At 47.9% G+C, this 23,131-nt stretch overlaps 1 protein-coding gene across 1 annotated transcript in view; it reads right to left on the reverse strand.

Annotated features, from left to right (window-relative positions):
* Positions 1-23,131, reverse strand: part of pdlim7 (PDZ and LIM domain 7) — a 155,163-nt gene that overhangs the window by 9,125 nt on the left and 122,907 nt on the right. The window contains exons 8-9 of the mRNA XM_072512932.1: positions 15,037-15,280; positions 1,740-1,920 (exon numbers count right to left, since the gene is read on the reverse strand). Of these exons, the coding sequence (XP_072369033.1) occupies positions 1,740-1,920; positions 15,037-15,280 (425 nt within the window). The remainder of the gene's footprint in view (positions 1-1,739; positions 1,921-15,036; positions 15,281-23,131) is intronic.

Genomic DNA, 23,131 nt, shown 5'->3' on the forward strand with positions numbered 1-23,131 from the left:
CGGTCAAACGCTTTCTCAGCGTCCAATGCCACAACCAGCTTTGCTTCCTTCCCCTCCGCTGGTACCATAACCATGTTCAATACCCTCCTAATGTTCAAAAAGAGCTGCCTCCCTCTCACAACCCTGTGTGATCTTCACCTATCACCTCCGGGAGGCACTCCTCTAGCCTACGTGCCAGTACCTTCGCCAATATCTTTGCGTCCACGTTTAATATGGGCCTATACGACCCACACTCCACCGGATTCTTATCTTTCTTAAGTAACAGGGAAATTGATGCCTGCCCCAGAGTCTGTGGTAACACCCCCTTCCCTATCGCCTCCTCAGACATCCCCACCATCAGCGGTACCAGCTTTATTTTTGAATTTTTTATAATATTCCACCGGAAACACATCTGGCCCTGCCACCTTCCCCGACCGCATCCTCCCAATCGCATCTTTTATCTCTTGCTCCACTACCGCCCCCTCGAATGTAGCCCTGTCCCTCTTCTCTAACCTCGGGTACTCCAGCCCATCTAGAAATTCCTGCATCTCCCGGCCTCCCCCATGTGGCTCTGATCTGTACAGCCTCTCATAGAATTCCTTAAAGATCTTGTTAATCAGATCTGGACCTACCACCAACTTCCCTGCCCTGTCCCGCACCTGGACAATTTCCCTTGCCGCAGCCTCCCTATGGAGCTGACCCGCCAACATATGCCTTGCCTTCTCTCCATGTTCGTAAACTGCCCCCCTTGCTCGCCTCAATTGGCATACCACCTTCCTGGTAGATAGTCAGTCAGAACTCACCTGGAGTTCCTTCCTCTTTTCCTTCTGCATACCTCCTGTCTACCTCCAGCATCTCATCTATTACCCTCTGCCGCTCCAACCTCTCTTTGTCTAGCCTAGCCTTGAGAACGAGATCACCTCACCCCTCACCAACGCCTTCGACACCTCACTCGTGCAGTTAAACCCTAAAATAAATATAGCCATTGCTGATGGTGGTTCTTGAATAAGGCTGTTAGGGTCATTTTGGAAGTTTGTACCACAGCTAATATTTGCATTTTGATTTTTTTTAATTCTCAAAGTGAAAACTGGTGAATGAAGCACTGTCTCTCATGTTGGACATTAAGCACCCCCAGGTATAGCTTGAGTCATGTGTAAAATAATGTTCATCTACTCTATCCTTGCAATGCACATTTGCCCAAACACATTTTTTCCCCCACAGAACCTATGATCATTGTTCTGTTCCTAATGGAAGTTCAGTAGAGATTCCACACTTTTTCCCATTTAAACCAAACAGAAGACCTCTAGTTAACAATGGAACAATGTCTCAGATGCAAAATGATAGGGAACCGACTCAATTACAAAGACCTGCTCTCATTGCAATACTTACATAGCTGCTAAGTTAACCTTTACTGCAGCAGATTTTATATCAATGAAGCCTCAAATCTACAGTTGATTAATTGCATCATCGATATTCTTTTAAATGAGATCATTACCAGGCAAACCTGCATCCAAATGTTATTTTCAATTTAAAGATGCTAATTCCCAATCGAGAAGAGCTACATTTCTGTGTGTATTCAACCTTCTATTACAAAAAAAGAAACTTGATAATAGTCTGAATCGTGGTTAATTTATCTGGGCTGCCACATACGAGAGGAAGGGCATTTTAGAAGATCTTGCTTTGTTTTTAGTTCATAATTCGGCTTACTTTGTACAAACCACTCCTGCATTCAAAGCTACAAATATGCAAGATTTACTTACACCTATAATCTTCTGTTTGCATTTGGCACAATTGGGGGCATGCTTATTTTCATAGCATTTTCCACAGAACACAGAGCCCTTTTCCTCAAAGAATCCTCCCTCAGTCAATGTCATTTTGCACTGATTGCAAGTAAATTCTTCAGGATGCCAAGAACGGCCCAACGCCACAAGATAGCGACCTCTAAATAAAAAAAAGGAGCAAAGTCAAAGATGGTCATCGTGATTCTTTTTTTATTGATAAAGTTTGCTGGTAATAGAACCCCTTCAGTGTAGATTTTTTTTAAAATCACATTTACAAAACAGGCTTTTTTGCTGCAGACATTTCAGCTGATTTATTCATGTATCCAAACATTATTAAGTCAATTGTATAAATTCTGTATAGTTGTGCAACTGAAGAAATGTTTGCAAGTCACACATTTGACTCCTGTCTGTATAAAGGCAGCTAAGTACATCACAATATCACAGTTATATCTACTTTCATAGGGTTAAAAAACAGGGCAAACCCAACCTTTCCTCCATTTACTTAGTTTAAAATCCAACGTATTTTGTTATTAGAATGCCAAGCAGATGAAAGAATGTGGATCTGAAGAGCACATTTCTCCCCCTCAGGTGATAATCACGGAGGCTCCCCCCATAACTTATGGTTGTTAGACTTGGATGTAAGAAATAAGTAATCACCAGTTGATTAAACGTTTAGAAATTAAGAGATTTACTTGCATTCATATGGAGCCTGTAATGCAAAAGATTCTCCAAAGTCGTTAACCAGAGGCAAAATCAGACAAAAGTGGATGCAAAAACAGGGAAGGATATATTATGAGAGGGAAGCAAAAGCATAGTCAAAGAAATGGATCTTAAAAGAGGGAAGTAGACAGGCAGAGGGGTTTAGCTGAAGGCACAGCCACCAATGGCAAGACAAAGGGGTGGCATTGGTGGTGATAGTGGGTCGTGTGCGCAGGGAATGCACAAAATGCTAGTCAAAGAGATCAAAAACTGATGGTTGGGAGTTTGACTTGAAGGAAGACCAGAGTTTTGGTTGAGAATTAAAAATTTTCTGTATGATCCAGCAGGTTAAGCAAAATGGCAAGTGGAACTGAATGTTGGATAGTAATCAGGCATGAGCGTTTTGGATGAGAATACATTTTTCAAAAGGGCCAAATGGGCAGAGAGCCAAGAGCACATTGGAATAGTCGAAGCTGAGGGGTCACAACGGAACACATGAAGGTTTCAGCAGAGGATGGGTAGAGGCAGGGGTGGAGGATTGAGGCAACATTATGGAGATGGGGGTAGCCTGTCTTTGTAATGGAGAGTGTATGCATCTCATAGGTTGCCAGGATTAAAAACTTTCTGGCTCATCCCGAAACAATGACCATTGAGAGTTGGAATGAGTAGTGAAGATACAGAGATAGTGACGAGAGCTGAAATGATGGCTTCAGTGTTCATTTGGGGAAAATTGTGGTTCATCTAAATTGTGGTTTGAACCTCAACAGGGGCAGATTATTGTTCGGCAACCCCATAGTGGGGTTTCGGTCACTTGGGGTGGGGGTGGGGGCGGCGCAGGTACCTGCAATGAGGGATAGAGGATTCCCACCGGGAAAGAAATGTGCAGGACCTAGAGATGCTGGCCAGGTTGGGGCTGATGCTTGCGAGTGGGCGGTGGGGGTTGTAGGATTGCCTGGAGTTTGGACACCCCTTTAAAATGGCACCTCGATATTAGAGGAGCCAGCCTGGCCAGCATCTTTAGGTCCTGCACATTTCTTTCACAGAGGGAATCTCCCCAAGCTCTCAAAAAAAAAGTCATCAAGTGCGGCTGGATTGTGATCTGGATTGCGTCGACCCACCCGGCAGGAGTCTCACCGCTTTTCCCACTGAGACAAGACTTGTTTGGGAGAATTCCGCCCCAGGCTGGAGAGAGTCAAACAAGAAAAATGGCCTCTGATTCGAGTCAATGACGTATTTAAGAACTTTGGAGAGAGAGAAGGAAATGATGGTGGAGATGTAATGGTGAATGAGGGGGTGATTAGCTTTTTCTTTTTAAAAAAAAAAAAGTAGTTAGAGCGATGATTTTTGAAAGCCACAGGTTCTGTACCCAAGAAGAGGAAACCATTGCATATGCCAGCATGGGGGTCAGGAAGGGAAGATTGGCAGTTAGCTGTTTCGTAGAAATGACCTTTCACCAGATGCCATTGATCTGAACATTGGGCGTCATTCTCCGACCCCCCGCCGGGTTGGAGAATCGCCGGGGGCTGCCGTGAATCTCGCCCCCGCCAGTTGCCGAAGTCTCCGGCACCGGATATTAGGCGGGGGCGGGAATCGGGCCGAGCCAGTTGGCGGCCACCCCGCTCGATTCTCCGGCCCGGATGGGCCGAAGTCCCGCCGATAAATTGCCTGTCCCGCCGGCGTGGATTAAACCACCTTTTGAACGGCGGGACAAGGCGGCGTGGGCGGGCTCCGGGGTCCTGGGGGGGGGGGGGGGCGCGGGGCGATCTGGCCCGCGATCCGCGGGCGAGCCTGTGCCGTGGGGGCACTCTTTCCCTTCCGCCTCCGCCACGGTCTCCACCATGGCGGAGGCGGAAGAGACTCCCTCCACTGCGCATGCATGGGAAACTGTCAGCGGCCGCTGACGCTCCCGCGCATGCGCCGCCCGGGGATGTCATTTCCGCGCCAGCTGGCGGGGCAACAAAGGCCGTTTCCGCCAGCTGGCGGGGCGGAAATTCCTCCAGCGTCGGCCTATCCCCTCAATGTTGGGGCTCGGCCCCCAAAGATGCGGAGCATTCCGCACCTTTGGGGCGGCGCAATGCCCGTCCGATTGGCGCCGTTTTGGGCGCCAGTCGGCGGTCATCGCGCCGTTTCGGGAGAATTTCGCTGATTAACTCTACTTTTCTCTCCTCAGATGTTGTTGAGTATTTACAACATTTTTGGATTTCAACATCCATGGTGTCTTGATTTTTGCATTAAGATTTTAAGCTGGATGCCATCAGTCATTTGTTATCCCTCTCTCAGCCTGATCTTGTCTTCTTTAATGAATTTCTCCCGCAGTAACTAAACCTTGAAACTCATAATCCTCAGCACAGCTCGAATCACGATGCCAGAATATTTTAATTAAATGATAACAAAGTTTGTAGACCAAATCGGTGAGATGATTATCTTATTATGACGCATAATCACTGCAATTACATTTGCTATAATGTGCATCATAAGCTGAAGCTGGGCAGTACTTTTTAAAATCACTGATGAACATGAAATTGGGAAATGGTTTGCTTATGTTGGAATTAAACAAGGTCTGCTTTGACTAATAATTGCCTCCCCCCCCTCCCCCCCCCCCCCCCCCCCTCCCCCCCCCCCCCCCCAAAGTCAATACCGACTCAAATGCCCTCCGGAATGGTGCTAAAACTTTCTTAAAATGTATTGACTGGGGACCTCCGGTGGCAGCATGTATAGGGGAAATCGCATGTTGGGTGGCTTCTGTTTGAGGCATGTTTTTAGGAACCGGTCCTGGGGGCAAATTGTGAATGATTGGACGGAGGAAGATATAAGAAAGGCAAAGAATGTCAAAAGGTTTAAGGAATACAGCCGTGAAGAACGGATGGGATGAGTGTTCACCGTCGAGTGAGGGGGCCAGCCAGGGAGCTAGCAATATTGCGGGGGCTGGGCTGCTGGCTGGGCAGCACTGCTCACAGCAGAGAAGATGACTGAGATAATGTCTTTGGAGCTGGAGAAGCAGTTTACAAAGCATATGGAGGTGTTGAGGAAGGAGACAGCGGTGGCTTTGAAGGCGTTGGTCGGAGGCAATTGCCCCGGTGAGAGTGGCTGTGGCAAAGACATAAGCCAAGGTGTCTTCCCAGGGAAGATGAAGGGAGTGGAGGAGGTCATGTCGCAGCACGGCGGTCAGCTCACCTCGATGGGGAATATGCTGCGGAGGGTGGTCGAGGCCAACAAGGGGCTTCGAGCAAAGTTGGAGGACTTGGAGAGCAGCTCGAGGTGGCAAAATCTGAGGATTGTCAGTTTGCCCGAGGGGGTGGAGGGCTCGAGGCTGACAGTACTTCGCCAAGATGTTGGCGGAACTGATGGGAGAGGGAGAGGAGCCCTCTCGGTATGAACTGGACTGAGCTGATTGGCTTCAGCCTCAGCGAGAGCGACCAAAGTTAAATGAGCCACCAAGGGCAGTGATCATCTGCTTCCACAAGTACCACATGAAGGAGAAGGTTTTGAACTGGGCGAAGCAGAAGCTGGAGGTGCAGTGGGTTGGTGCTGGTGTTCGTATTTACCAGGACTTGAATGTAGAGCTGGCAAAGAGGCGAACGGCTTTCGGATGAGTGAAGACAGTATTATAACAGCGGGGTGCGATTTGGAGTGGTGCATCCAGCGAAGCTGAGGGTGACCTACAACACCAGAGATTTCTACTTCAAGACGGTGGAGGCAGCGGAGGCGTTAGTGAAGGCAGAAGGCTTGGGACAGAAGTGAAGACTGGAACTGAAGATGGGTTGTGGACTGTGACTGGGGAGTTGGGAGAGTGTATAAATGTTTTGTTCTATTGACCTATATTGTAATTTTTTTTTTTACTTTGTGCTGTTATAGAGCTTAAGTTTTTTAATTGTTATTCTTTGTTGCAAAGGTTGTATTTTATTGAGATGTCTGGGTTTGATTGTTTTCCTCGGACTGGGCAGGAGGGGAGGGAAAGACTTAGGTGGGGGTCCCCGCGCTAGCTAACTTAAGTCGGCTAGCGAACGGAGGTGTGGTGAAGGGAGGGGCTGCGGACATTGGAACCTGGCGAGCCGGTTTTGATGGGCCTACGAGGTGTGAAAGGCGGGGGGTGTGGGGGATACTGGGTGAGGGTTTTTCGAGAGGAAGTGCAGAGGGGGGGATTCTGGGAGGGGGAGGAAGTTTGATGTTAACAATGATAGGGGCTGGTCAGGCTCATGGGGCAGGGCCTGGAGTTATTATGATGGTGGATAAGAAGGGAGGGGGGAGAGGGGGGGGGAAGAGGGGGCGGGGGGTTGAGTGAGAGACCCCCGGTCAGGATAGTTACGTAAGGGTTAGGGTTAGGTCTAGTCAAGAGATCAAGGGTGCTGGCGCATCTGAAAGGTTTGAAGGCCGATGTGGCGATGCTGCAGGTGACTCACTTGAGGGTGAAGGATCAAGTGAGGCATAGGAAGGGCTGGGTTAGCCAGGTGTTTCATTCGGGATTTGACGGCAGGGTGCGGGGGGGGCGTACCAGGCAGGTAGGTATATGATCGTGACAGGACATTGCGGGGAAGCTGGTGGCACTGGTAAGCGTGTTATGGTCCCAACTGGGATGAAAGTGTGTGGGGCCATCCCTGACTTAGACTCGCACAAATTGATAATGGGTGGAGACTGGAACTTGGTTCAGGAGCCGAGATTGGACAGATCTCGGCCGCGCTGGTTTGTCCAGTCGGGGGGGGGTGGGGGGATGAAGGCGTTGGCTGGACTAATGGCGGAAATGGGAGGGGTGGACCCTTGGGGGTTTCTGCACCCGGGGAGCGGGAGTATTTTTTTTTCTCCTCGGCCCATAAAGTTTATTCACGGATTGACTTTTTTGCGGTGGGGAAGGCGCCGGCAGAGTTGGCTGGGGTCAAGGGGCCGGAATATTTGACAATTGCGATATCAGATCATGCACCGCATTGGGTGGATATGGTGTTGGAGAGGGGGGGGGGGGGCCGTGCAGAGGCCGGGGTGGAGATTCGATGTGGGTCTGTTTGGGGACTGAGAGTTCTGTGGTAAGATTGGGAAAGTAATTGAGGAATACGTGGGGTTTAATTGTAAGGGGGAGATTTCACAAGCGGTGGTTTGGGAAGCTCTAAAGGCAGTGGTATGGGGGGAGGTGATCTTGTTTAAGGCAAAGGTGGATAAGGAGGAGAGGGTGGAGCGTCAAAGGGTAACAGATGAGATGCTGGAGGCAGACAGGAGGTATGCAGAAAACGGGGATCCAGCAAAGTTGGAAAAGAGGAAGGAGTTGCAGGCAAGCTTTGAACCAGCTGTCCACAATGAAGGCGGTGCACCAACTGAGGTGGGCAAGGGGAGCAGTTATTAATATGGAGAGAATGCATGTTGGCAGGCTTCGGAGGGAGGCAGCGGCAAGGGAAATTGTTGAGGGCAGGGAAGTTGGTGGTGGCTCCGGATCAGATTAATAGGGTGTTTGAGGAATTCGACAAGAGATTGTACAGGTCGGAACCACCGGGGGAGCAGCAGGTAATGCAGGAATTTCTGGATGGTTTGGAATACCAGAGGTTGGGGGAGTAGAATAGGGCTATATTGGAGAGGGCGATAGTGGAGCAGGAGATAAAAGATCCGATTGGGAGGATACAACTGGGGAAGGCAGCAGGGCCAGATGGGTTTCCAGTGGAGTACTACAAAAAATGTAATGATAAGTTGGCACCACTGATGGTGGGGTGCTTGAGGAGGAGATAGGGAAGTTGCCACAGACTTTGGGGCTGGCATCAATCTCACTGTTGCTCAAGAAGGATAAGGTCCGACAGAATGCGGGTCGTATAGGCCCATATCACTTTTGAATGTGGACGCAAAGGGGGTAGGTTGGAGGAATGCCTCCCAAAGGTGATAGGAGAAGATCAGACGGGGGTTTGTGAAGGGGAGGCAGCTCTTTTCGAACATTAGGAGGGTACTAAACATGGTTATGGCGCCGGCAGAGTGAAGGGAGACAGAGATGGTTGTGGCGTTGGACGCCTAGAAGGTGTTTGACCAAGTAGAGTGGGGGTACTTAATGGCAGTTCTGGAGCGGTTTGTGATTGGGCCACGATTTGTAGATTGGGTAAGACTGCTGTACAGGGAGCCAAAGGTGAGTGTCCGCACAGATAACATGAATTCGGGATATTGTGCTCTGCACTGTGGGACCAGGCAGGGATGTCCTATGTCCCCCCTATTCGCGCTTGCGATTGAGACTTTGCCATCGCGTTGAGGGGTTTGGAGGTGTGGAGAGGGATAGTTGGAGAGGGATAGTGCGGGGGGGGGGGGGGGGGTTAGTGCATAGGATCCCTTTGTATGCGGATGACTTGCTATTGTATGTATCGGAACAGAGTGTCGATGGGTGGTACAATGGAGCTGCTTCGAGTGTTTGGGTTTGGGGTACAAGCTAAATTTTAATAAAAGTGAATACTTTGTGGTGTCTCTGCCAGAGGTGGGGGCTACCATTCTGTAGGACAGGGACTCACTTCAGATATCTGGGGGTGCAGGTATAATGTTACTAGTTTGGTGCGGAGGGTGAAAGCGGATCTGGCAAGATGGGATGGTCTTCCTCTGTCGCTGCCAGGTTGGATACAGGCAATTAAAATGAATGTGTTGCTGTGGTTCTTGTTTATTTTGCAGTGCCTGCCAATCTTCCTGCCAAAGGCATTTTTCAAGGAGGTTGTAAAGATGATTACCTTGTTTATATTGGGGATGGGGTTGTGGGGAACGTGGCCAGGATTAGGAAGGTGCTGTTGCAGAGAGGACGGCAGTCAGGGGGGTTGGGTCTCCTGAATTTACTGTACTATTAACTGGCGGCGAATGCGGAGAAAGTGAGGAGCTAGGTTACAGGAGTCTTGCAGGGGTCAGGGCTGAGGGCGTTGGTAACAACGCTGCTCCCGATGGTCCCGGGAAAATACTCGGGGAGTCCAGTGGTAGTAGCGTCGTTGAAAATCTGGAACAATTGCACAATCACTTTAGGCTGGGGGTGGGGGTCAAGGGAAATGCATATTCGGGGGAATCAGATTTGAGCCAGGGAAGTGGGATGGGAGTTTTCGGAGATGGGAAGAGGGGGGAGTCAGGGCACTAAAGGATTTGTTTCTGATGGGCCGGTTTGCGGGAATGGTGGCGAAATATGGGTTGGGGCAGGGGGAAATATTTAGGTATATGTAGGTCCGAGATTTCGCTGAGAATGAGACACAGCTTTCCAGTGGCACCGGCCCCCACACTGTTGGAGGAGGTGCTGACGACACCGGGGTGCTGACTGATGTGTTGGGTGTTCTGGATCACATACAGGTCACCAACACTTGAAATAGTGCAACACTATTTTATTTAATCATTAACTGTTTAAACATACTTAGACTGTGGGTTAATACGATACTAGCTTTAACTAAAGACCTCTGCCTTGTCCTAAACAGTCGATGCACTCAGCACATGGTGAATGTCTGTGTTACAGGCTGTGAGCTCTATCCTCCTAGCCAGCTGCAACTCGAATGAGCGGGAACTCTGATGCTCCCTGTCTTTATAGTGTGTGTGTTCTCACTGGTGATTGGCTGTCTTTATAGTGTGTGTGCTCTCACTGGTGATTGTGTTTGTTGATTGGTCCCACTATGTGTCCATCAGTGTGTGTCTGCACCATGATATACTGGTGTATATTATGACACTGACAACAGGGGGAGTGGAGAGAGGATGGTATAGGCGATTTACGGGCGATTCTGGGAGAAGACAAGGCACCGCTGGAGGGGATTAAGACAAAATGATTAAGACCTTGCTGGAGCGACCGCTGCTTCCGGATGTGAAGGGGAGGGAAGAATTGGGGTTATATACAAGTTGCCGGGAAGCAGGGAGGTGAGCGGGTGGTGAAGATCAAGGAGAAATGAGAAGCGGCGTTGGGAGGGAAGATCAATTGGGGAGTATGGAGTGAGGCACTACGAAGGGTAAACGGGACCTCCTCATGTGCAAGGATGAGCCTGATACACTTTAAGGTGTTGCACAGGGTGCATATGACTCGGGCGAGAATGAGTGGGTTCTTTCAGGGGATAGCAGATTGAGTGTGAGAGGTGTGGGTGGGGGCCAGCGAATCACACGCACATGTTTTGGAGTTGCGAAAAATTGGGAAGGTTCTGGGCGGGAGTGTCCCTGGTCTTCTTTTTCTTTGATGTTTGTATTTAAAATGTTGAGGGCTGTTTGGGGGTTGGTGGGAGGAAGGGATTATTGGCCAGGAGATTGACATTGTATTTTTTACCGTTGATTGTTTGCTGGTGGGTGTAAATTTGAAAGAAAATGTGAAGAGGAGAATAAAAATATTTATTTAAATAAAATGTATTGACTGAAATTTTTGACTGTTTCACACAATTATATGAGATATTAAATACCCAAGTTCCTGACACACTGGTATCAGCTTCAGTGGTGTAACTGTAAAGTTCCTGCATGCACTGTGACTATTTTTAAAGCTTTGGTATGACATAGCTGTTCTATTTTGCAAGGTTATAAATTCCTCTAACATTTTTTATTCTATATTCGGCAGATCCCAGATGTAGGCAAGTCAGGAAAATTTGGCTCAAGCACTCACGCCTGCCTGCCATTCTCATCCCTGGCTTTTGTTGCTAGGAGTTGTGGTGATTCAGGTCAGGGAGATAGAGGTCAGCAATGACATATGAACGATATATAGATCAAAGCTTTAAAACCACTAAATAAACTATGTTTAAAAAAAATTAAGAGCTAGCATTGTTTAGCAACCAAATTTAAACCAATTAGAAAGCAACTATTACTGGAACTTTCAAGATTCTAACTGTGTGTGTATATAATTTCATAGTTGTGAACATGAATTGCTCTTCAGAGGAAATATGCTCCCTCGTGATCCGTACGGTCAGTTATCCTATACTTAGAACAACAACAACTTGTATTGTATCGTACCTCCAACATAGTGGGTGAAATTTTCCCATAATTTGTCAGGGTGTCAGTCTCCGACTGAAAACCAGCATGTAGGCTATCAGCTGAGTTTTTACACAAGATCTTCTGACAAGTAATTTGGGTGTGTAGTTTACGCTGTCAATGTGGCAGAACGGGGCCCGACAAGACGGCAAGGCCAGCGCCACAGGGGCGCCCTGCCCACCAAGCTTCGGGGGCACCACCTTCCTCCACCACCCCTCCCCCCACATCAGGGCCCTCCCCTAGCAAATGAATGGAAATCCCCACCCCTCATGCGGTCGTCGTCGTCCCCCCCGCCCCGAGTTCACCCCTGGCATGAATCCCTGGCACAAGTTGGCACTGCCCTGGCATGTTTCTCTCCCCAACAGGGTCTTTTAAAATATCTTTGCGTCCCCAGGGTGATTCCCCCAACTGATTCATGCCTTTATATGCCTGTTCGGCAAACTATAAGTGAAGGGGGGGGGGAATGTTTTAAAATTCGGGGAAATAGATTTTAGCCAGTTAGATCTAGGGCGCAATTCTCAGGAAAAAAAATTTAATGCGCTAGCGAGCGCAAATTGTCGCGAGATTCCCGACGCTCGACCCAGTAAGACCAACAATGCTACTCAACATTAATTGGTCCATTTAACCAGGCCTCACGGGCTTCTCATCCTGAATGCCGGCTTGCCAGCTGATTCTCCGGGACCACACTCGACAGCCCCCTGCTAACAAAGTCGAGCAGCACTTAAGCTGCACTTGCTCAGCCAACCTCAGCCAGCTAGCAACAATGGCGCCGAGGAGACCAGCCCTAAGATTCGGGGATGCTAACCTGGGGAGGCTCCTGGGCACAGTGGAGGCCAGGAGGGATGTGCTGTCCCGCCGAGGGCCCCGGAGATTCAGCCACAAGGCAGCCAGTGCTGCCTGGGACGAGGTGGCAGTAGCAGTCAGCTCGATCAGTGCAACCAGGAGGACTGGCTTCAGTGTCTGAAGGTCAACGACCTATACTAGGCAGCCAGAGTGAGTAGACACTAACATTGCACCCCCACTCCCCCCAAGGGAGCATCCCCCCAGGCAACCCCCAACGCTCCCTCCATCCCCCTGTCCCTTCAGCATTCCCTCCACCCAGCCCTTCAACCCTACCTCCACCCCAACCCTCTCTGCATGCCCCTCGCCCTTCAATCCTTCCTCCACCCCGCCATCCTTCCTTCACCACCCCCCCCCCCACCTCCCACATGAACCCCAGAAGATGCTTGCCAGGGGCATCGAAGGCCACGGGACGAGGTAAGCAGCTGGCTGCCTCCACCTCAGGTGTGCATCCTGGGGACACACCTAGACATAGTGGTAGAGCTAAGAGGGCAAAGCACATCGAGGATCACGGAGGGTGCCGGGGGAGGGGGGGTCTGCTCCATTGGGAGAGTAGGCACATATATGCACATATATTGAACAATAAACACCCTCGTGCAAAACGAGGAGGAAGCCTGTCAGTTTCTTCCATAATGCATCACCCCGTGCAGGTGATAGGTGTGGGCGAGCACTCAGCAGACAGGCAGGATTAAGATTATTGCATAGATTGAGGAGCACCAGCGCCCCGCTCTCTGCAGGTTATCACCCCCTGCCCTCAGCAGTGGCCCGCTGACAGTGCCGACAATTATCCAGGGTGGGGTGGAAATCGGGATGGTGGGTGGGTAAGGATGCGACGATGGCCACGTCCTAGGTGAAGAGGGCGAGTATGGGGGCCTCCTGGCCCTCCGGGCTAGCCCGTCCTACAGCCTCCGGCTGGGCCTCAGGCTCCTCTTCGGCCTCATCCTCCAGCCCCTGCTGGTCCAGCGCCTCCTCATCAACTTTAGCCCAACTACCCCCCCCCCCCCCAAGGTGACCATATGTTCCACGTCACCAACCTCCAGCTCGTCGCCCCGCTGCTGTGCAAGGTTGTGGAGGACACAACCAGCAACAGCAGACCACAACAAAGCGGGCGACCCTCCGGCATTGTACTGGAGTGCACCTCCGGAGCGGTCAAGGCATCGGAACCGCAACTTTAGGAGTCCGATGCTCCGCTCAATGACAGCCCGGGTGGCCACATGGATATCCCTTATCCCCAAGAGCCAACCGCCCATCCTGGAGTGCTCCTCGAAGAGGGCAGGGATGACCGACTGCCCCAGGATGTAGCGATCGTGCACACTCCCCAGAGAGTGTGCACACACGTGCATTATCTGCATCTGGTGGTCTCACACGGGTTGTATGTTGAGGGAGTGAAACCCCTTCCGGATTTAACATAGGGCACCCCCAGATGGCCCTGTGAGTGCAGGGCAACATGCGTGGCATCTATAACTCCCTGGACCTGGGGCATCCCCCCACCCTACCCAGGCTGCCGCAGGTTCCCCTCACCAGGCCCCTGACCCGGTTTCCCTGACACCCGCTCACAGCATCACCCTGACTGGGTGCTGGCCCCCTCCCCGTGGCACTCACCCATTCGCCATTCATGGACATTCCCCGGAGCTATGTCCCATCCGCTGGGTGTTTGGATGTTGGCTACTGCATGTGTGGTGTTACCTCCCGCAGTATTCAGGTACACTGTCCAGGCATCACAATCTGATTGGGATGCTATACAATGACTCCCACATGCTATATGGCCCGCCCACCCACGGGAATACACTTGGCATGTGTGAAATCTCACTTAACCACGATTGCCAATTCCCCATTAGCAATAGCCTTCAGCTGCACGGCCAGAGGCCTTGGCAGTCGTTGGAGGTTATGGGTGGTCTGGGCACAGACGTGCAGGGACAGGGGCTGCCCCCGGAATGGGCACACATGATCCAGGGATTGGGCATGGTGTTGCAGTGAGCAGTTGCTCCCCCCACCCTCCCATGGCGGCCCATCCCTGCAGAGGGTCCCCCCACCCCCAGCCCCCACTGAGCACAGGGGCAGCAAGCCCTGCACCCCCGGGCTCTTTGCCTGTGAACAAAGATGGCTACTCACCTCCTTGGCTCCCCACAGAAGCCCTTATCTGTTAGGTTTATGTTTTTCAAAAAGAGTATTAATTGGCACCAGCGTGAGCACTTGCTGGGGAGGCTTCTGAATGACAGGAGGCAGTTGGATATGGGGTGACTCTCATTAATTGTATGGAAATGGGCTTAAGTGGTGATAATTGTTTTCTCACCACGCTATGGCGAGATCCCGATTTCACCTACCGGAGTGGGCCGGTTGAATCGCAAACTGTTTGGCGCCTGGTGCAGTTCCCGTTTTTGGCTTCTCCCGCTATTCACCAGTCTCAATACACTTGAGTGCGAGTGTAACGAGGCCGGATCGTGCCCCAAGCTTCTCAAATCGTGCGAGACTTTGCGGCCGTATCGCCTTTTGTGCTCGCAGCCGCATGTTTGGAGCGCCAAAGGACCTGTTCCTGAGCTGTATTGTTCTTTGCAGTATTAGGAGAGAAGCAGTAATGAAAGAGAAAGGGAGTGGAAAAGACAAACGGAGAGAGGAGATGCAGAAAAGCATCAATACAAAGACATTGTCATTATATTTACTGATGTACCATTACAACTTCACAAAAGACCACCTAGTGGAGTAAAATAACAGGCAAGTTACAATTGGTAATTGGAAATATTCATTGGTTCCAAATTTATATTGATTATGAGAAAGTAATCCTTAAGTAACCCAACTCTAAGCATAAACTCTTAAGCTCCTTACTCACTTGATAACCTTGTTACAGTGGGCACACACTGGAGTCCTGTTAGTTCCGTCAGGTGCTTGCTGTGCTGCCTGGACAATAGAATTTCGATTTTGTTGAGGGGTTGGCTGAGCAGGTTGCGTGAATGTAGTCATTATGGTGGTAGTCTTGTCTGGTGCATACTTCTCTGCAAAGGAATTGTCAACCACCCAAGGTGGTCTGCAACTTGGAGCAGAAGGACCTGGAGGTGCTCTTGGGACAATTTGCACTGAAAAATAATGGAATGATTTCATGAATTAAATGCTATTTTGCCTATAGTTTTCAACTGCATCTTCTTATGGCATTTCATTAGTGATGTGTACATTATACTCAAATGTTCATTCATATTCCAAACCTGATTGAAGCTATGATTATTTAACCAGTATAAAATATTTCAACAAAATAAATGATCATTCACCTACTGTTTATGATACAACAATTAAAATAAATCACAAGCTTGTCTTCAGGATGGCACTAAAAGCAATGACTTGTAAACCAGTCGCACCATGCAAGGGATCACCCATTTCACACTATGTGACGTCCATAATTCATTTAGCTCATAACAATTAAATACAATGAACGTTTCAAACCATGATTAATCTGCCTCTTTCAGTCAGTAAGTCAGACCCCGACAAGGCATCAAAGTACCTCAGGGACTGGATCCTTACTGTGTCTCCAAGATACCATTGCTATGGTTATTACAAAGTAATGGAAAAATATAGCACCAACATTTCTCATATTCAATATGAAAGAGCGCTGATATTTTTGAGCACCAAACCATTATTTTTTTTTAAATCTGTGACAAACTAAAATAGGTCAAACTAGTGTCATGTGAGAGTACCTTTAAGAAATGTGTTTATAAATGGGTGTGTATATAAATATCTATAGTGAGAGTACCTTTAAGAAATGGGTGTTTATTACTGCAGTGATGTCAGAGAGTGGGTGGAGCTGGGCTGTGTCAGCTTTTTACTTTCATTTTAGGCTGTTTGCTGCAGGGTGCGTTTTAGTTTCGTTTTCAGAGCTGGATAGCCAGTCACAGCCAGAAGGGGTATGTCTTAATCTCTGTAATCTAAAAACTGTAAATCGATCCTTTGGTGATTTAAAACGAATAACTGCTCTCAGTAGTGACTTTAACCTGATGTGCTTCTGTTTAAAGTTTTTTTTAAAGTCTTCTGGATGTTAAAAGGACAGCTTACGGACTACTCAGTGTTCTATTCTTTGGGGGTTGTATTTGAATTAATGGTTGCTAAGATATTCACTGTTTGTTTTAAAAAGGTTAACTTGAGTTAATAGAATAAACATTGTTTTGCTTTAAAAAATACTTTTCCCATTCCTGCTGTACCACACCTGTAGAGTGGGCCATGTGCTCCCCATACCACAATCTATTAAAAGTTGTGGGTCAGGTGAACTCCATGATACACTTTGGGGTTCTCTAAACCCTGGCCCATAACACTAGATTTTAAAACAAATTGGTCAACTGTATCCTTAAGGTTATTCATAATTTCTGTAGTCGGGAATGAATACACTTAACTAATTTTACTAACAGTGGTGGTAGAGAGATCTAGAACATAGAACATAGAACAATACAGCGCAGTACAGGCCCTTCGGCCCACGATGTTGCACCGAAACAAAAGCCATCTAACCTACACTATGCCATTATCATCCATATGTTTATCCAATAAACTTTTAAATGCCCTCAATGTTGGCGAGTTCACTACTGTAGCAGGTAGGGCATTCCACGGCCTCACTACTCTTTGCGTAAAGAACCTACCTCTGACCTCTGTCCTATATCTATTACCCCTCAGTTTAAAGTTATGTCCCCTCGTGCCAGCCATATCCATCCGCGGGAGAAGGCTCTCACTGTCCACCCTATCCAACCCCCTGATCATTTTGTATGCCTCTATTAAGTCTCCTCTTAACCTTCTTCTCTCCAACGAAAACAACCTCAAGTCCATCAGCCTTTCCTCATAAGATTTTCCCTCCATACCAGGCAACATCCTGGTAAATCTCCTCTGCACCCGCTCCAAAGCCTCCACGTCCTTCCTATAATGCGGTGACCAGAACTGTACGCAATACTCCAAATGCGGCCGTACCAGAGTTCTGTACAGCTGCAACATGACCTCCCGACTCCGGAACTCAATCCCTCTACCAATAAAGGCCAACACTCCATAGGCCTTCTTCACAACCCTATCAACCTGGGTGGCAACTTTCAGGGATCTATGTACATGGACACCTAGATCCCTCTGCTCATCCACACTTTCAAGAACTTTACCATTAGCCAAATATTCCGCATTCCTGTTATTCCTTCCAAAGTGAATCACCTCACACTTCTCTACATTAAACTCCATTTGCCACCTCTCAGCCCAGCTCTGCAGCTTATCTATATCCCTCTGTAACCTGCTACATCCTTCCACACTATCGACAACACCACCGACTTTAGTATCGTCTGCAAATTTACTCACCCACCCTTCTGCGCCTTCCTCTAGGTCATTGATAAAAATGACAAACAGCAACGGCCCCAGAACAGATCCTTGTGGTACTCCACTTGTGACTGTACTCCATTCTGAACATTTCCCATCAACCACCACCCTCTGTCTTCTTTCTTCTAGCCAATTTCTGATCCACATCTCTAAATCACCCTCAATCCCCAGCCTCCGTATTTTCTGCAATAGCCTACCGTGGGGAACCTTATCAAACGCTTTGCTGAAATCCATATACACCACATCAACTGCTCTACCCTCATCTACCTGTTCAGTCACCTTCTCAAAGAACTCAATAAGGTTTGTGAGGCATGACCTACCCTTCACAAAGCCATGCTGACTATCCCTGATCATATTATTCCTATCTAGATGATTATAAATCTTGTCTCTTATAATCCCCTCCAAGACTTTACCCACTACAGACGTGAGGCTCACTGGTCTATAGTTGCCGGGGTTGTCTCTGCTCCTCTTTTTGAACAAAGGGACCAGATTTGCTATCCTCCAGTCCTCTGGCACTATTCCTGTAGCCAATGATGACATAAAAATCAAAGCCAAAGGTCCAGCAATCTCTTCCCTGGCCTCCCAGAGAATCCTAGGATAAATCCCATCAGGTCCCGGGGACTTATCTATTTTCAGCCTGTCCAGAATTGCCAACACCTCTTCCCTACGTGCCTCAATGTCATCTATTCTATTAGCCTGGGGCTCAAACTGGTTTATGTTCATCTTAGGAAGCAGGCATGGCCTTGATCTAACGTTCAAATGGCAATACCTCCAACAGTGCAGTACTCAGTCTGTGCTGCACTGCAGTGCTCAAGTCTCTGCACGAGAGATTGAACCCAGAGCACTGTATCAGAGGCAAGACAGCGACTGACTGAGCACAGCAGAGAGTGCATGGTTATCAAACTAAAATCTAACTTAGTTTTCTAACTTTATATAATAGTGCGTTTCTGAAGGTATATATATATACATATATATGTTAGAGGGGTACCTGCAAAGCACAGAGATGAGAGAATTGCTTAATGGAGTGAACTGCTCAAAGGGGGAGCAAAGATGGGGGAAGTCAGTGCCAAGGAATAACAGTAAATAAATAGAAAATAAATAAATGACGACTAAGAAATTAATTAAATCCAAGAGGATAAAATCAAAATTAACTGAGTAGAGCATATCAAAATTGAAGAGGCTCAAATTGCATTAAATACAAAGCTGGTGTACATAATTAATAATTATGAGTTAAGGGACACAAAGTTAAAAGAAACCAACAAAAAAATGACCAATTAATCTAAATTCAACCTGAATCCATCTACTAAATATGATCTAGATGTCAAGTAATTTCATTATATCTAAAATTAAAATCACGATTTAAAAAATATATAAATAAATAAGAACTAAAGTACAGGCAAATTATCAGGAATGTAACATGTGGATTTTGTAGACAAAGAGACTGTTTCAGCTTTTCACATGTGCACGAAATGTCAGCAGAATTCTCTGAAGCACCCACAGGTGGGTTCAAGGGCAGGTGGGGGTGAAGAATACGGAGGGAGGCCCAAAAATCAGTTTCACACCAGTGTGTATTTCCCATGGGCTCTTCTACTGGAACTCGCCATGGTGAATTGGGAAACACATTTGAGGTGGGCATGCAACTCATTTGCATCCTGCTGATGGGATTCAGATGAAAGCCCAAGAAACAATGCTCAATTCTCCACGCCAGTGTGAAAACACGCTGGTGCAAAATACGTCTGGATCAACGTGGCTTGCAGATGATGGAAATCACCTGAACAATGCCTCGGGCTACCTCTGGAGTTCAGGATGGAGGTCCCCGGTCCCCGACAATCCTGGACCCCGGAATAGCACTGGTTGGGGGGAGCACCCGCAGGTCGATCTTCCAGATTCCTGGAGGAGGTCCACCTTCCAGCCTCAAGAGTGCTCCTGGTGATCCACCTTCCTCCTCAGGTGCTCCATCTTCTGGCCTTAAGTGCTCACTTGATACATATTCATTTTCGGGGAGTCTACATTGTTTCCTCAATAGAAGGTCGGTGAGGTTGGGCACCTTCAATCTGGCACCTGGATAGGACGGCAGACTATGCGTCATCTGGTCAGCCCAAACATGGAAGATGGCAAAAAACCCATGGGTACATAATTAGTGAGGTCGGAGCCAGAGTATTTGTCATGATTTCCCACTGGCCTCTGCAGCAGGAATCATAGAATCGCTACAGTGCAGTAGGAGGCCCTTCGGCCCATCGAACTGCACTGACCCTCCAAAAGAGCACTCCACCCATGCCCACTCCCCCGCCAAATCCGAACAACACCTTAACCCAACCTACACATCTTTGGACACTAGAGAACATTTTAGCATGGGCAATCCACCTAATGTGCACATCTTTGGACTGTGGATGGAAACCGGAGCACCAGGAGGAAACCCATGCAGACACGGTGTGCAAACTCCACACAGTCACCCAAGGTCAGAGCTGAACTCAGGTCCCTGGTGCTGTGAGGCAGCAGTGCTAACCACTGTGCCACCGTGGGCCTTAGTTCCAGGATGGGAAAATTCCATCCTGCATCTGCTTGAGACACTCTAGCTAGCTCACTTTAAAGGAACGCAAGAGTCCAGGAAGTCGAAAGTATTATGCCAACAAGCAGAGCAGGAGAACCAACGGGAGGTGGAGGAGAAGGTCCCGCAGACATTAGTCTCGTCCAACAGGTGAAATGTACTTTATATCTGTTAAGGTAGAGAGAGAGAGACTGCAGCGATGGCAACTACTATGTTAACTTCGGCACTGTGGAGTAGAAGGCTGCCCAGAGAAAGCAGATCAGAGTAAAATGCAGCAGTTCTAAAATAATTGGGAAATAAATATAGTTTCCTCTGTGACCACGATTAAGAATTCCAAAGGTTGTATTACCTACTGCTGCCAGGTAGACGTACCTCAATATAGCTGGAAAGGAATGTGGAAAGTGAGAAAGGGGGAAAATCCAATTGTCCTGATTCATTCGGTGGAGTTGTGGGCAGTGCGGAAGGATATTGCAGGTTACAGAGGGACATAGATAAGCTGCAAAGCTGGGCTGAGAGTTGGCAAATGGAGTTTAATGCAGAAAAGTGTGAGGTGATTCATTTTGGAAGGAGTAACAGGAATACGGAGTACTGGGCGAATGGTAAGATTCTTGTTAGTGTGGATGAGCAGAGAGATCTCGGTGTCCATGTACATAGATCCCTGAAAGTTGCCACTCGGGTTGAGAGGGTTGTTAAGAAGGCGTACGGTGTGTTAGCTTTTATTGGTAGAGGGATTGAGTTTTGGAGCCATGAAGTCATGTTGCAGCTGTACAAAACTCTGGTGCAGCTGCATTTGGAGTATTGCATGCAGTTCTGGTCGCCGCATTATAGGAAGGATGTGGAAGCATTGGAAAGGGTGCAGAAGAGATTTACCAGGATGTTGCCTGGTATGGAGGGACGATCTTATGAGGAAAGGCTGAGGGACTTGAGGCTGTTTTCGTTAGAGAGAAGAAGAAGGTTAAGAGGGGACTTAATTGAGGCATACAAGATGATCAGAGGATTAGATAGGGTGGACAGTGAGAGCCTTTTTCCTCAGATGATGATGTCTAGCACGAGGGGACATACCTTTAAATTGAGGGGAGATAGATATAGGACAGATGTCAGAGGTAGGTTCTTTACTCAGAGAATAGTAAGGGCGTGGAATGCCCTGCCTGCAACAGTCGTGGACTCGCCAACATTAAGGGCATTTAAATGGTCATTGGATAAACCTATGGATGATAAGGGAATAGTGCAGATGGGCTTTAGATTGGTTTCACAGGTCGGCGCAACATCGAGGACCGAAGGGCCTGTACTGCGCTGTAATGTTCTATGTTCATGTTGAGACCAGTGATATAGAGAAAGAAAGGGAGCATCTTCTACTGAACAATTACCAAGAGGTGAAGCTAAATGAATAACTAAGGACTGAAGGACAATAATCTCTTACTCCAGCCACATGCTAATTGGCATTTGGGAAGAAACAGACCAGGAGGATGAACACATGGGCGAGGGAGAGAACCTCCATTTCATTGGAAAGATTTAAAAGAAAATGAATGACAGAAGAGTTTAGGACACAAACACAATTTAGCCACAAGTAAAGAGAACAAAGAACAAAGAAAAGTACAGCACAGGAACAGGCCCTTCAGCTCTCCAAACCTGTGCCGATCATGATGCTTTAATTAAAAAAAAAAAAAAAACCTTCTGCCCTTACTCGGCCTGTATCCCTCTATTTCCTCCCTATTCATGTACCCATCCAGGTGCCTCTTAAATGTTGCTAACGTCCCTGCTTCCGCCACATATTCTGGCAGTGCTTTCCAGGCACCCGCCACTCTCTGCGTGAAAAATGTACCCTCAACATCTCCCTTAAACTTTCCCCTCTCACCTTGAACCTGTGCCCCCTTGTAATTGACACTTCCTGCCTTGGAAAAAGCCTCTGGCTATCCACCCTGTCCATGCCTCTCATAATTTTGTAGACCTCTATCAGGTCTCCCCTCAGTCTCCAGCTTTCCAGTGAAAACAATCCTAGTTTATTCAACCTCTCCTCATAGCCAAAACGCTGGAGACCAGGCAAAATCCTGGTGAACCTTCTTGCACTCTCTCCACGTCTTTCTGATAATGTGATGACCAGAACTGCACTCAATACTCCAAATGCAGCCTAACAAAGGTTTTTATATCGCTGCAACATGATTTCCCAACTCCTGTACTCAATGATGAAGGCAAGCATGACATATGCCTTCTTAATCACCTTGGCCACCTGTGTTGCCACTTTTAGGGAACTGTGGATCTGCACACCCAGATTCCTCAATATATTAATACTCCTAAGAGTTCTGCCATTTACAGGATAATTCATATATAGATTTGATCCTCCAAAATGCATCACCTCACATTTGTCCGGATTGAATTCCATTTGCCATTTTTGTGCCCAAGTCTCCAATCTACTGAAATCCTGTTGTATCCTCTGACAATCCTCAGCAACTCTGCCAATCTTCGTGTCATGCGCAATCTTACTAATCAGACTACCCACATTTTGCTCCAGATTATTTACATATACTACAAACAACAGAGGCCCCAACACTGATCCCTGCAGAACACCACTAGCTACAGATCTCCAAACACCCTTCCACCGCTACTCTGTCTTCGAAACCAAGCCAGTTCTGTATCCATCTAGCCAACCCACCCCGAATCGCATGTGACTTTAGTTTTTGTATTAGTCTGCCATGTGGGATCTTGTCAAACGCCTTACTAAAGTCCATATAAACTACATTCACAGCCCTTGCCTCATCAATTTTCTTTGTCACCTCTTCAAAAAACTCAAGTTGGAGAGATATGACATTCCTCGTACAAAACAATGCTTCCCATTACGAACTAGTCCATTTTCCTTCAAATGTGCATATATCCTGTCCTTCAGTATCCAGTATCTTTTCCAAAAGCTTCCCCACCATTGATGTCAGGCTCGCCAGCCTATAACTTGCTGGATTATCCCTGCTTCCTTTCTTAAACAAGGCAACAATATTGGCTATTCTCCAGTCCTCTGGAACCTCACCTGTAGTCAAAGAGAATGTGAAGATATCTGTTAAGG

This window comes from Scyliorhinus torazame, chromosome 7 (assembly GCF_047496885.1).
Source record: "Scyliorhinus torazame isolate Kashiwa2021f chromosome 7, sScyTor2.1, whole genome shotgun sequence".
NCBI lineage: Eukaryota > Metazoa > Chordata > Chondrichthyes > Carcharhiniformes > Scyliorhinidae > Scyliorhinus > Scyliorhinus torazame.